Source organism: Cladosporium halotolerans, assembly GCF_011745625.1.
Source record: "Cladosporium halotolerans strain TM138-S3 chromosome Unknown Sca38, whole genome shotgun sequence".
In the NCBI taxonomy this organism is placed as follows: Eukaryota; Fungi; Ascomycota; class Dothideomycetes; order Cladosporiales; family Cladosporiaceae; genus Cladosporium; species Cladosporium halotolerans.
Genome location: NW_027191489.1, coordinates 11,765 through 24,508, shown reverse-complemented (window position 1 = coordinate 24,508; position 12,744 = coordinate 11,765). Strand labels below are relative to the sequence as shown.

The following is a 12,744-nucleotide window of genomic DNA, read 5'->3' as shown; positions in this document are numbered from 1 at the left end:
CGGCGGAAGAACCTGAGGTATCGGCTGAATCGCCGGTGCCAGGGGTATTGGGGCTGGAGCAATGGAGGGAGCGGGTAGGAGTGCGTGCATCGGGGAGACCGTGGGTGTGGGGCGGATTACATGATGGACATAGGCTGGGAAGGTCGTTGAGGTGCTGCTTGAGCTATATGAGAAGCTCATGTTGCCTTGCTGACCGGAGTAGGATGTGCTATGCTGGATGGACTCACGTCTGCCAGGAACCGTTGTTCTTGCCACCAGCGTTACTGGTGCTGGGACAGTCGATAGGAATGTCAGGCTCGGCCTTTGATTTGACGCAATTACTGCTGGCACCGAGAAGAGTGGAGGTACATGGGGCATCGCAACCGGTGCTAAAGTTTGTGGTACGAGGAACGTCCCGAATGGCGTTTGAAAGCTGAATGTTGGTACGGGGCTCGCAATTGGCGGTTGCTGCTCCGTTGAGGGAGGTTGGCTCGCAGCTGCTGCTCGCTGAATCTGCTCGTCGTGATGGCCAGCAAGTAAGTCATTGATCATGCGATCAATTTGGATTTGAGGAACGTTTCGGGTGAGCGACCATTGGCGCAGATGCGTGGCGACGGCTATCCGGTCTTGCTGGGTGATCTGGGCGCTCATGGTGGCTCGGTCATTCCTGTGCAAGCTGGTTGGAGTAGAAAATTACGGACTGATAATATCGAACAAACAATTGTGAAGGGGGCCCAAGAATGACGCAGGCTGCTACGATAGTTTGATGTGCGAATGACACTGCAAGTTTGATGACAGCAAAAAGATGGCTACATGCCGCGGTGTACGCTGTATGTGGTACATGGCCCGAAAGATCCAAAGACACTTTGTATAGGCAATGGTCGCTCTCGGATAACAACAGCTCACAATTTAGCTTCCGGCCATTCGCCTTCGGTGACTACGGTCATGACACCGGTCCGAACCCTGCTGGTCGTCTTCTTGAGCTCCTTATGAGCCGGGCACTCCTTGTCGTAAAAGTCGTGGTCACTGTGATCCTTGAAGATGGACTGCGACATGATAGTGTAGCCTTCACTGAGAGGAGAAGATGCGTTCAGGACTTTGCGAGCAGCGTTGGATATGATGTACGGTTTGCCATCCTGTGGTGACAGCGTGTTAGCGTCACAGCAATCATGGGCATCCCAGCCTCACTTCAACATACCCGTTTGGCGCTCTGCCTGAGAACTTCGTATGCTTGCAGCACCTGTGCCTGAAGAGTCAGTGCATGAGACATGTCGTCGTGGCCGCGGGACGGCATGCCTGATCAATGTGCTCTTCCTCGGGTACTTTGAACAGCGTCACCCGTTTCACGTATGAAGGCGCCATTGTCGATGAGCATCTCACTGTTCGCAGACCGGCACCCGGTCGGAGCCAGAGACGCGAAAGCATGATATATAGCCTCGGAATGACAATGCAAATAGAGCATGTGATACGCTGCAGGGCAGCATCCGAGGTCTTTGGAGGGGGCCGCTGTTCTTCCCCGCGGCCGGCTGACGCCTCCGTGGCCTCCCAAACTTCCGCCCGGGGGCATCAATTTGCCACACTTGCATTTTGTTCTGCCAGATTTTAGTCAAATCGCGCACAGTCTGCTCTTGTTACCATACAAGTATCATCGCCTGATCCCGGAAAATATCTCAATTTTCCCTGGACCTTCTTCTCTGCTGTGGGACGACTGGAATCTCCTTGACAGCTGACAGCTGGACGCGAAGCACGCAACGATCTCGGGGCCTTCTTGCCCTCGGTCTTTCGAAGAACGACACTTATACATATAAACACTTGCTTTTTACTGCGTATCCACATGTTACTCGTGTTTTCTTTCCCTATGCACTCAGTGATTTCGAAGTCTTAGTTGAGCTGCTAGATTCCGGCGAGGATCTGTATGTTTGGCCTCACGAAATGCTTCCTAGCCCACAAAAACCAATTGACGAGAATGAAGATACCCATGATGCCAATCACAGCAGAGGAATAATCTGGTACTTGTCAGTTTCAAGGCAGAAGCGCTCCGAGTGTCTTTCCCTTACTCATGTTCGTTGGCTCCACGGGAAGCTGCGCAGGTAAATTCCAGAAGATTGTGCATACCAAGGCAAAGCCAATCGTGAAGATGTTGGCTACCCAGCCGAGTGCTGATGGCACTTTGAACTTTCGTGTCGCTGGTAAGAATCGGGCTGATCTACCTCTCGCGATGAGGAGGGCAGCGGGAAACGCGAACGTAATGAGCTGGAGAATCACGCCGGTGCCAATGAAAGCATTGAATGCAGTCGAGGAGCCCAGGTATACGCAGCCGATCAAAAAGATGACGAACGCATTGGCGCAAAGAGCCCAAACCGGGACATCCCACTTGCTGTTGACTTGGGAGAGTTTCGAGGATCCGATGAATCCTTTGTCACGAGCGAATGCCCATGTCAATCTCGAAGCAGTCTGTGGTCATCAGTGAGTAATGTCGTTCGAGCTGTGTCTGATCGTTACAAGAAAGCGTACCTGCTGGCATCCTGCAAGAGCCATTATTCCTGCGGCCAACATGACGGCTAATGTTGTAACAGCTGCAGCGTCAGATCGCATGGCTTGACGGAAGAGTTCGAAGATCGGGAGCCTGTCACAACTCATTCATCAGTTGCAGCTTTTATAAATAGTGAAACGCGATAATACCCTGTTGGAGTCGTCGCGATTGCCTCAAAATCCTGTGCACTGTACATCACTGCAATCGACACAATGATCGATGTCAAGGAACCAATGATCCAGGTACTCATAAGGGCCCGCGGCACGGCCACTGAGGCATTTTTGCTTTCTTCGGCCAGATGGATTGCGCCGTCAAGGCCGGCATACATGTATCCGGGCGACAGCATGCCCACCAGGAAGGCGACGCCATCGCTGCTCCAGCCGCTTCGGTTGGTGAACGTGATCCAGACCGATTGGTTAGACTGGAACCCAGGAGCCCGTGTGAGGCAGGTGACTGTGACAATTACGAAGGTTGCTACCGACAAGGCGACTATGTTTCAGGCGGTTAGCCATTGGGCTTTGTATTCGACTGTGGCCTACCTACAGATGAAGTTGAAGATCCACATTGTGCTTCGGAGTGTGAAAATGTTGTGTAGCAGACAACAAGCAGATGCTCCTTGGTAAATGAGGAAAATGTGCCATGCCTGCGGGGCGTAGGTCGTGTCGTAGTGGACGACGATTGCTAGGAGGATCTGTGGGATGATGACACCGACGCCGGCGGCGAGAGCGATCCATGCAAATACATTGATCAGGCCACATGTGTAACTCTGGGAGAGGCCTTGGTAAGCAAGTAATACTGATGGAACATAAAAACTATTCACTTACCAAAGCTTTTGCAAACGGCCTCGGTGCGAGGATGGCGGTCCAGTAATACCTAATGCCCGATTAAGTAGTTGATCAGCTGGATATTGTACTGCTCGCGTCATGACTTACTGGCCACCAGCTGAAGGGTAGGCACTAGCAAGCTCTCCTAGAGTGCAGACAATGCAGCCGTAGAAGAGAAAGACGACGGGAAGCCCAAAAAGAAGTGTTGGAGATCCTCCCTGATTGATGACGAAAGTGAACGTCGTCAAGACGCCGACCCAGCTGTTGCAAATGCTCCATCCGATCGAAACGATCTCGAGCATTCCAATGTGTCGGGTGACATGGGAGTCGTAGTTGCCGTGCACGCTGTCTTGATCGCATGGCTCGACGTCTTTCTGGGCATGCTCCGAAAACGAGCTTGACTCTGTGTTGATCAGTCAGTCTTCAAGAATGGATGGGATGGTGCTGGAGTGGCTTTCAGGATAACGAACGTTTCGAAGAAGGGAAAACTGTGAGGTCTTTGAGGTCTTTTAGTGGTTTGTTGCTCGCGGGATAAGGGCCGAGAGGCTCATGCTGAATGTCTTCGTCGCCATACATCTCCACTGGCATAGTGTCTCGGAAGTAAGGGTCGGTGCGAGAGAGTGGGAGTGGTGTAGATTCATTTGGATGTGTGTAGCGTTTTATGTGTTGGGCGGCGAGTTGAGATATAGACTTCGATGCAACCTCCAGCTATCGCCAGCCAATCTCGCGGCAGCCATTGTATGTCAGGACAGCTGACAAGGTAGGCTGCCCGCATCTATGTCGACGAGATTGTGATGGCATGTTCGAGTCGCGGTTTGGCGTACCTTATCTTGTCGATTTCCCCGCATGGGGCTCGAGGCTTATCACCGTCTGCAACTGCGGCATCCAGCGACGCGAGTCTAGGCGTGGCCCCGGCTATGCTAAACGAAACAGGCGTAGCGGCCGGCTGTCATGGCCGAAGGCGGCTACTTGACCCGTAGGCCCCACGGCATCGGCGCCGACGCGAGTCATGTCGACATGAACAGTGCCACGATGATTGCAAGGCCGTGGACAATATGTAAAGAAACCGATTTCTGGCTGCGGAAATTACGTATCTGAAGTCACTCTAATACCAGTTGGCTTTTTTCTCGTTCAGTCTTCGACACGATGTCGGCACGCAACTCACAGACAACTCGCACGACGGACGGCTACCAATTCGATTCCGCGGGCCCGTCGTTCAGTGGTCTGCCGACAGATGCTGTGGTCTCGAGCTCTCCCAACACAAGAAGCTCGTACGATGTGATCGTGATTGGCGCTGGCTTTGCGGGCCTGGTTGCTGCTCGTGATCTTGCACTCGACCGCAACCTGCGCGTACTTTTGATCGAAGCACGCGATCGCATCGGCGGTCGTACTTGGACTGCGAAAGCATGGGGTGAAGAGTTCGAGATGGGTGGGACATATGTTCATTGGTGATTCGATCCATTGTTTGCGGACATGAGATAGGTGGCTGACCATTATCGGCAGGAGCCAGCCACATGTCTATGCCGAAATGCACCGGCATGACTTGGTCAAAGATCTGAAGACATCAGCAGGGACGACAGATATGGATTTTGTCCTATACAAACCCCAAAATTCTTCTGTGCAGCGCTTGGACGATATCGGAGGATACAACGCGAAGTTGGCCGAGGTCGCCGAGAAGCTCTTCAGTATCGATGGCATGACACCCCGAGAGCTGATGCCGTACCCACACGACCCTTCGCGATCCCAGCCGTGGATGAAGTTCGACCTCATGAGCGTTCAAAATCGTCTCGATCAGCTCGACATGCCAAAAGAGGATAAAGACCTTTTCGCTGCCCACACGAACTCATTCGGGAGTGCGACACCGTCCGATATCGCATACACAGATGCATTGCGCTGGTTTGCTTTAGGAGGTTACAGCCTGCCGACAATGTACGACGCAGCTGCTGCGTTCAAACTTGGCAACGGCGGTATGACTAATCTCGCACGGCATGCTCTGAGCCAATACCGTGGCGATCGCATCTTGCACAAAGTAGTCTCTTCTTTAGATCAGACTGCTGCTTCTCGGGTCACGGTCAGCTGCACGGACGGCTCTAGCTACAACGCTAGCCGGGTGATCTGTACCATCCCATTGAACTGTCTCGGCGATGTCGAATTTGACCCGCCGTTGCCTCCAATGAAGCGCGACGCCATCAATGAAGGCCACATCAACGTCGGTGAAAAGTATCATTTCGCCATTGACGAAAAGCAGGGAAACTGGTTTGCAAATACTGCAGACAGCAACGCAAGCGACTTTGTATTCGGCTTGAAGGATCACAATGGTAAAGATCTCTTCACCAATGATTGGCTTCGATCAACCGCTGACCGATAGCAGGTACGCAGTCGCCTTCGCAAAAGAATACATACGCAATGTGCTTCGGTTACAATGGAAGACTACGCGACTTTACCAGCAACGCCAAAGTCATTTCTGAGTTCAAGAAGCTCCAGCCCGACGGAAATGTCAAAGGTTATCTTTCCCACTGCTGGTCGGAGGATCCGTACGCTAAAGGAGCGTGGTACTGTGCAGGCCCCGGAATGACGACAAGGAACTTGAAGGTCTTGCAGGAGCCTCATGGTATGATTTTTATGGCAAGTGCGGACTGGGCCAATGGGTGGAGGGGTTTCATTGACGGGGCCATCGAGCAGGGGACTAGGGCTGCTGCGAAAGTGAAGCTCGCCTTAGAGCAGGACCATGCGGGCCTGACCGCAAAGATCTGAAGAATCGATCTGCACGTCAGCATTTGCATATAGAGCTTGGCATATGATGGTTGAGATTCCGTATCTCTCTCGTGTGCTGCGTATCCGTCTTGTTCGCTGTTGAAACCGTCCACCATGGGTCTTCCACTGCACAAATATTTGCCCTAGATCACGGCCCAGGAATGTCGGCACAAACACCACGACTTTCGGGATATCATGAGATGGCTGAACCTTTCGCAGAGGTAAGGTACCGATTTTCAAAAGCACATTATCGAAATGGATCAAGACAATTCCCTCTCACATAGTGAACGAGAATCTATCTTGCAACATTCCAGTAACAACATTTGTATCACGCCTATCTACCCTCCCTGAGCTCAACCAACCAATTCCGAGCGACGCCATTGACTTACGATGCTCTCGACGTTAATGACCAACCACGGAGATCGCCAATCCTTACGGCAAGATTTACCACTTTTGGAAGTTTCCGAGAATCAAATGACACGACATGGTCCACATTTCGGACAACCTTGCTTTGAACCCCACATTGGCTCTCATTGTACAAGTATGTCGTCGCCTGTCTTGAGGTGCGAGTATTTTTAAGATTGCAGCATCTGATGCTGTATTACAGCCAATCTTATTGCCGCTATGGTCGTCGAATACCATTCAGCCACAGAACGCTTCAAAATCCCTGAAGCCGTTGGGGATTATGTCTTCTTCCGTATGCTCTACCGCTATCTGCTTGCACATTGCGAAGACCAGGCTGATACGACATTTCCCAGGCGATATTTTCGGCACCAAAGCAGAAGCCAACCTGGACCGTCTCGCCGGCATTTGGTTTCGCATCGAGAAGGGCCCCGAGGTAGGGCCAGGGGTGCATTCGTACGATGAAAGCGGCGTTGTTTGGGAAGGTAATCGCGAATAATCTTGAGAACATTCTGTGTATGGGTGGCTCACTGTACTTTAGGGACCGTCACTCTGAGCGATGAAACTGGTCATAAGCGAACTCTAGGACCAGGTGATAGCTTCTTCATCCACAGAGGAAGCACAGTCAAGTTCTCATCGAGCGACTATGGCGTTTGCTTCAAATGCGCGGCCCGACCGATGGGGAAACTATGAGACAAATATGACCGCAGAACAGATGTGGTGTAATGATTTACACGGGATTCGAGGAAGCGAGTGTTAAAATCTAGATTGCATTTGTATTTTGATAGTTGTTCGATATTCGTCTATGGTTCATTCACATGTTACGAGGAACATCTACTGCAGTCCAAACATGGAGACACCCGAAGCTTATTCAGAGTCGTTCCATGCATAGTCAGATTAAGGTCACGGACCTCCAGGCTCGAATTTCACCTCGAAATGCTTTGCAAAAGGTTTGCGATAGTAAGGCATGAGGGCAGATGTTGTGAAGTCGATTCCGAATTGGGTCCATGGCCGAGTCAAGTTCTTGCCATCATTATAAACCGCCTCGTCACTTCCACACAATCATACACCCTTCAAGTATGAGAAGGATGACGGAAACATCACCTGACTCACAAGAAAGGAGAACTCAGTCGATGGACTAGATCACTTGTTCAAGATGGCGGCAGGCAACATTGACTTGAGTCCCGCCTGCTTCCGTGGCGCGCCTATCCTTTCCGAAAGCGGAAACCATAGACGTAGTGACCGCGGCTGAGATACTGGGCTGTTTGCAGCGACCTCGGGTATTGTTTGATATTGCCTCAGGCTGATGACTCAGACATTGGCTAACTCATTAATATTAAGACGGGCAAAAGATGGCTTTCCGATTTGAGGATATCTATGCGCAAGCTTATCATCAGCATGCTGAATAGAACGCGCTATTGCCCTGGTCAATCAGACTACGATGCCCATCTCACATGCCATCTCGTGGGGGTTTGACCGACCGTCCACATCATTACCACTTTTCTCATCCGAAAAGCGTCTCATACTTCCCCTCAATCATGATATCCATCCAATGCAATGCTCCGGGCGACGTCGGGTAACCCTCCTCTGATACTACCACATCCGCGCGCCGCCAGACTTCTTGCACCAATTGATTTGCCCAACGTAGCGGAGCCACTCCAACTCGGGAGAGCGTACGCTCAAGTCGGGACTGGGTTCGTTCGCGCCAGTGCTGCAGTATGGGCTCGGAATGAGTGATTGCGGAGATACTACTTCGCAGGCTTGGTGGTACAGTAGGGTTATTTGGCGTGGTCGGTAGGGCTTGCAGGGCACTGCCGGCTGCGATGAGAGGGATTGAGAGCATCACATTCGTCCCTGATGCTTCGGGAAGGCGGGAAACGACTGTCAGAATGGCGATGGCGCAGTCTAAGACCATCTCACTGGCTTCATGATTGAGCTTGACGGTTGCGCGGTGGAATTGATCGTTCTCCATTGCAAGATTTGGGAAGGCCTGCACAAGCTCCATGAGAATCACTAAGCGGTGGATGTTGTCTATACTTATGAGGTCTTCAGTCGGCGTATTGGCGTCTCTCGTGTCTTCTACCATTGCAGCCGCGGGCGCAGAGTGAGCAAGTGTGTTCTGATAAAGTCTCGATGCGTGAGTTAAAAGCCCAGTCAATACGTCGGCATGGGATCTAGACTGCGGCCCTACAGGATGGACTGCATTGGTTTTTCGCTTCATCCTCATAAGGATTGCCGTCTCGGCCAGGTGTACAAAAAGCGGAGTGCTCACGCCAGTCCAAGGGTTAGGGTAAACTGGCTGTCGTTCAGCTAGTGCACCAAATTGTCGCAAGTATCCCAGGGCTTCGAATGGCTGATCAATGATGAAAGATGCGAGGCATTCTAGATAGGCCATGGCACCCACCAAGAAACTTTGTTGCCGGTTCAGTAACTGATATTCGTCCGTACAGGCACAAATTCCTTCGTCAAGTAGCCAAGCTTTGAATAAAGTTCGTGCGCCTAGCAGATGCGTTACGCTAGCCGCGGAAGGATCATACCAAGCCTATGTCACAGTAAGAATTGCAGGACTGGAGGGCATGAAATTTTGACTTACCGAGCTTATACCCAACATCATGGCAGTCAAAAGTGCTTGGTATCGAGTGGACCGGTCATAAGAGCTGCATAATGCAATTTGGGCGTCATCCGCGCAAGCAGGCGCTTGCATCGACTGTATGACAAACGACAGCCCTGCCATTGCTCTGGCTTGATACTTCAGAGCCGTACTCTCCATCCCCATCCGGGAATTCGCCAAGTGAGCGGCCGACATTGCAATGACACAGTCGTGAATATAATCACAAGTGAGCATTACCCGGGGTATGTCGTATCGGAATGGATTCTCATGCGAATCAAAACATGAAAGTATTTGACAGACCGAGTCAAAGTAATGCATTGTTAAGTCGTGCTTCGTCATCCCGTCCAATAGACCGTTATTGAGAGATGTAATTTTTAAACTGCAGTCGTCTGCGGATACAAAGTCCCACGGTGCTCGTGGGTGCTGCTCATTGTCGTTGACGAATAGAGGGAGTTCGTTTCCACCGGCGTCATCGCATGGCGGAAATGGGACCTGCATTTGAGAAACGGCGAGCGACATAGCGTCACCGATGCCATCTTGAGTAGAGAATGTTGTTATGGAAGGCGGTTCGGGTATGCCCTTGCTAGTGGCGGTAAAGGTTGGGCTCCCGGATGACTCGGCACAGTTCAAAGAGACGGGTGATCCCTCAATTCGGTAGAAATCATTCCGAATCACGTCAAGTTGCGAAAGACTGTCAGCGTGTTGAAGTCTTTCTAGCCGCTTTGAGTGCGTCTTACTTTTCCTCGACGGCGGGAGGAGATTTATCGTATCTTCGATCACAGTTCCCGATGAGATCGAGTCATCATTGCAAAGTTGAAAATCTGGATTTTGCTGGCCGTTGAGATCCAAGACAACCTGATCTGAAGAGGATGCCGTATCTGAGCCCTGGTCGCTTTGCCGTTGTAGAGTTTGCTCGTCCAGAGCTGGCCTCTCGCACTCCTGCACAGTTGGTGAAATGCTGCGACATTCTGCTCCACTGCGAGTATAAGGCCGACGAACTGCCTCAGGTTTCTTCGCACTATCGCATGGAACATTTTGTTTGACAGTTGTCTTCCAGACTAAAGGTTTGACATAGCCAGGACAGGTGATCTGCTTTGAAACGCAATTCTTGCATTGTGGACGCGTCTCATCGCACTTGATGTGCTGCAAAGTGTTTGATCAGTGAGCGAAGAGGAAAACAGACTGGCTGCGCATTGTTCTTACTTTTCGCTTGCACGTGATGCATCCGCCTTGCAACAACCTTTAGCTCGGCGTTCTGTGTGGTCAATACGCAAGGAGCCATACCTCGAGTACGTGAATGCGTCTTCATGCCGATCCGTCGCGAGATGCAGCGGGCGATAGAGAGTGCATGAAGTTGACAGGATGGCTGGTAGAGGTGTACTTGGTGCGGTTCCCCGGTGGGTTGAGCAGATAAGCCTCGTGATAAGAAACGTGGGCGTGCGCCGCCTCGGAGCCGGCTGCAGTCGATCCTCGCGTAAGCGGGGTAATTCGGGCAGTGCAAGAAGAACGGCGGAGCACGAGAGACAAAAGAAATCCGGGGAAATCGTGGTAACTTTATAGTGATAATGATTGCAACTTGTGCTTGGGGTACTCGAGGTCGATGGCATGGAAAGGCGGCATAACAGAACCATGTTGAATGAAGAGTGAGGACAGAGCCGTGATGCGTAGTACATGATGCGGAGAGCCGTGCGAATATAATTTTATGATCACGGACGAAGATTGACGCGATCTCCCACAACATCAGCTGCCCTTCTCACTACCTGGCCAAAGGACCGGATACTCAGGCCGATACTGTCCATACTTCGCCTGCCACGCGAAATAATAACCCAGCGCTGCCACTGGCTGCCCGACCAGGCAAAACGTACACCAGAAGATCAGATTTCCCATTAGCTTCGGCCAGTACCCCTCCCTCCTTCGGAAAACGTCCGTTAGCAGAATCAGCGGGATCTGGAACATCATTCCCATGAATGCCAGACCGAGCACGTTGTGCGTCGGCACGCCGACAAGGATTTCGTGCAGGCTGGCGGAAAAGATGAAGGTCAAGATCTGCGCGGCAGCAGGGTGCATGCCGCGCCCGACCAGTGGGGCGTATACGTGACGTTTCATGAACTGGGACACGGGTTTGTTCCAGGTTGTCCAGTAGGTACGGATGTCGGTGCAGTTCCACCAGTCGCCGTAGAATTCGCGGTCACCAAACCTCATCACCTCGGCGAGGGCATTGAGAGACGCCTGAAAGAGAGCGTAGAAGCCGGCCAGCCAGCAGATGACACTGATCGTGCTAAGCTTGAGGACGCGCTCAAGTAGGTTGACCAGATGCAATTGGGAGATGTCAGAGAGACTGTTCTGCAAAAGTGGTACGGCGTATTGAGCTGACGCGATCCAGATGATAAAGCAGGCCAGGATTGCTTCACAGATGCGCTTTGCCACGAAGTCCCAGCGAATCTTATCTGTGCGAGGATATGCTGGCTGATAGACTAGAGTGGGCGCCCACCAGAAATAACACAGGTTCGAGACAGTGATGTTCTGCGGGTATGGACAAGTCTTGTAGAGCGGCGGAATTGTCATGCCGGTCGGGTCAGGCTTCAGAAACCCGTGTCGCAAGTCTCTGTTGGTGAAAGCGTACGAACAGACTTTCAGCCAGACAATCACTGCATGCAGTTCGTGGATGGTGCCGATGCCAGGGTTGTGAATGTAGCAGTATACCACGAAGGTCGAGACTAGCAAGTTGAATGTTGCGTTCAATCCATGCAGGACAGCGATTACCCACCAGAGAGATTTCAACCTCTTTCTTTCTGCCTCAAGCTGCTTGTCGTAGTCTCTTGCCTCGCTCTTTTTTACCCTGCCGACGGCACCTTGAGCATACCAAGCCGCAAGGAGCTCAATGCCGTAGGCGACGAACAGGTGGCAGGGCACTGAAATGTACAAGATGGTGCCGTAAACAATATCACTCCTCGAAGGACCATTGGAGGAGATTGTGACTTGGATGCCGTACTTTTTGAAGTTCTCGATCATGAGACGGAGGATGGAGCAGGCGAGGACTGCGAAAGCGAGGTTTTTGAAACCCTGGAGCGAAACGGGCTCGGTGAAGTCGCGGCTCAGACAAGAACTGCGATTCCTGGCGTGTACCGCGAAAGCGTGTTTGTACTTCCTGGCCGCGGCACGGGCTTCTTTCGAGGCTGAGATGCTCGGAGTCCGTGGGCGCGCAATCGGCTGGATGGCGTGGAGCATGTCTGAGGGCTTGCCTTGTGTCTGATGCGCATCCGGCAACAGCTGCTGTGTATGGCCGTTGCCGTTCGTGTGCTCGGGCTTGATGGCTCCATTGACGCCGTTTGGCTGGTGTGCTGTCGCCCACGCTGGGTTCTGGTTCTCCTTCATTGCAGTGGATGGGCGGAGCCGTGTATCATAGACGGAGTGGCCGAGGTGGTGTCAACGGCTGTGCTGCGTGCAAGGACAGCATTGACCCCGCTCGCTGCAAGGCGGCGCATTTGGTTGGGAAGAGACGTCAGCCATTGGGGCTTGTTGTGGGAGGGAGCTGCTGGGGAGGTCCTTGGTCGGGCCTGCCTGGGGCGGCTGCGGGTGAGACGAGGGTCTGCGGAGGCGGGAGCGGCAGCCGTGCCTTAGTGGGGCACTGACAGGGCTGG

The 12,744-nt window shown here is 52.3% G+C and overlaps 6 protein-coding genes across 6 annotated transcripts; 2 read left to right on the top strand and 4 right to left on the bottom strand.

The window, feature by feature from the left end:
• Positions 1-625: 625 nt before the first annotated feature.
• WHR41_07922 (uncharacterized protein) lies at positions 626-1,341 on the bottom strand (the record flags this gene model as incomplete). Its single annotated transcript, XM_069376526.1, has 3 exons — positions 626-1,115; positions 1,178-1,219; positions 1,276-1,341. 3 exons carry the CDS (start codon positions 1,339-1,341, stop codon positions 882-884), a joined length of 342 nt encoding a protein of 113 aa, XP_069226302.1. The 3' UTR covers positions 626-881.
• A 531-nt stretch (positions 1,342-1,872) lies between these two features.
• Positions 1,873-4,126, bottom strand: WHR41_07921 (uncharacterized protein; the record flags this gene model as incomplete). Its single annotated transcript, XM_069376525.1, has 8 exons — positions 3,807-4,126; positions 3,445-3,739; positions 3,337-3,385; positions 3,056-3,278; positions 2,662-3,001; positions 2,494-2,605; positions 2,037-2,433; positions 1,873-1,985 (listed from the first exon to the last, which is right to left on the bottom strand). Exons 1-8 carry the CDS (start codon positions 3,922-3,924, stop codon positions 1,873-1,875), a joined length of 1,647 nt encoding a protein of 548 aa, XP_069226301.1. The 5' UTR covers positions 3,925-4,126.
• A 356-nt stretch (positions 4,127-4,482) lies between these two features.
• WHR41_07920 (uncharacterized protein) lies at positions 4,483-6,186 on the top strand (the record flags this gene model as incomplete). The annotated part of the gene is made up of 3 exons (XM_069376524.1): positions 4,483-4,784; positions 4,840-5,654; positions 5,708-6,186. 3 exons carry the CDS (start codon positions 4,483-4,485, stop codon positions 6,088-6,090), a joined length of 1,500 nt encoding a protein of 499 aa, XP_069226300.1. The 3' UTR covers positions 6,091-6,186.
• A 528-nt stretch (positions 6,187-6,714) lies between these two features.
• On the top strand, positions 6,715-7,185 carry WHR41_07919 (uncharacterized protein; the record flags this gene model as incomplete). Its single annotated transcript, XM_069376523.1, has 3 exons — positions 6,715-6,787; positions 6,849-6,977; positions 7,034-7,185. 3 exons carry the CDS (start codon positions 6,715-6,717, stop codon positions 7,183-7,185), a joined length of 354 nt encoding a protein of 117 aa, XP_069226263.1.
• Positions 7,186-7,822: 637 nt separating this feature from the next.
• WHR41_07918 (uncharacterized protein) lies at positions 7,823-10,454 on the bottom strand. The gene is made up of 5 exons (XM_069376522.1): positions 10,388-10,454; positions 10,307-10,332; positions 9,086-10,246; positions 7,974-9,034; positions 7,823-7,907 (listed from the first exon to the last, which is right to left on the bottom strand). The coding sequence occupies exons 1-4, from the start codon at positions 10,410-10,412 to the stop codon at positions 7,997-7,999; spliced, it is 2,250 nt and encodes a 749-aa protein (XP_069226264.1). The 5' UTR covers positions 10,413-10,454; the 3' UTR covers positions 7,823-7,907; positions 7,974-7,996.
• Positions 10,455-10,843: 389 nt separating this feature from the next.
• WHR41_07917 (uncharacterized protein) lies at positions 10,844-12,478 on the bottom strand (the record flags this gene model as incomplete). Its single annotated transcript, XM_069376521.1, has 1 exon — positions 10,844-12,478. The coding sequence occupies one exon, from the start codon at positions 12,476-12,478 to the stop codon at positions 10,844-10,846; it is 1,635 nt and encodes a 544-aa protein (XP_069226259.1).
• Positions 12,479-12,744: the final 266 nt, after the last annotated feature.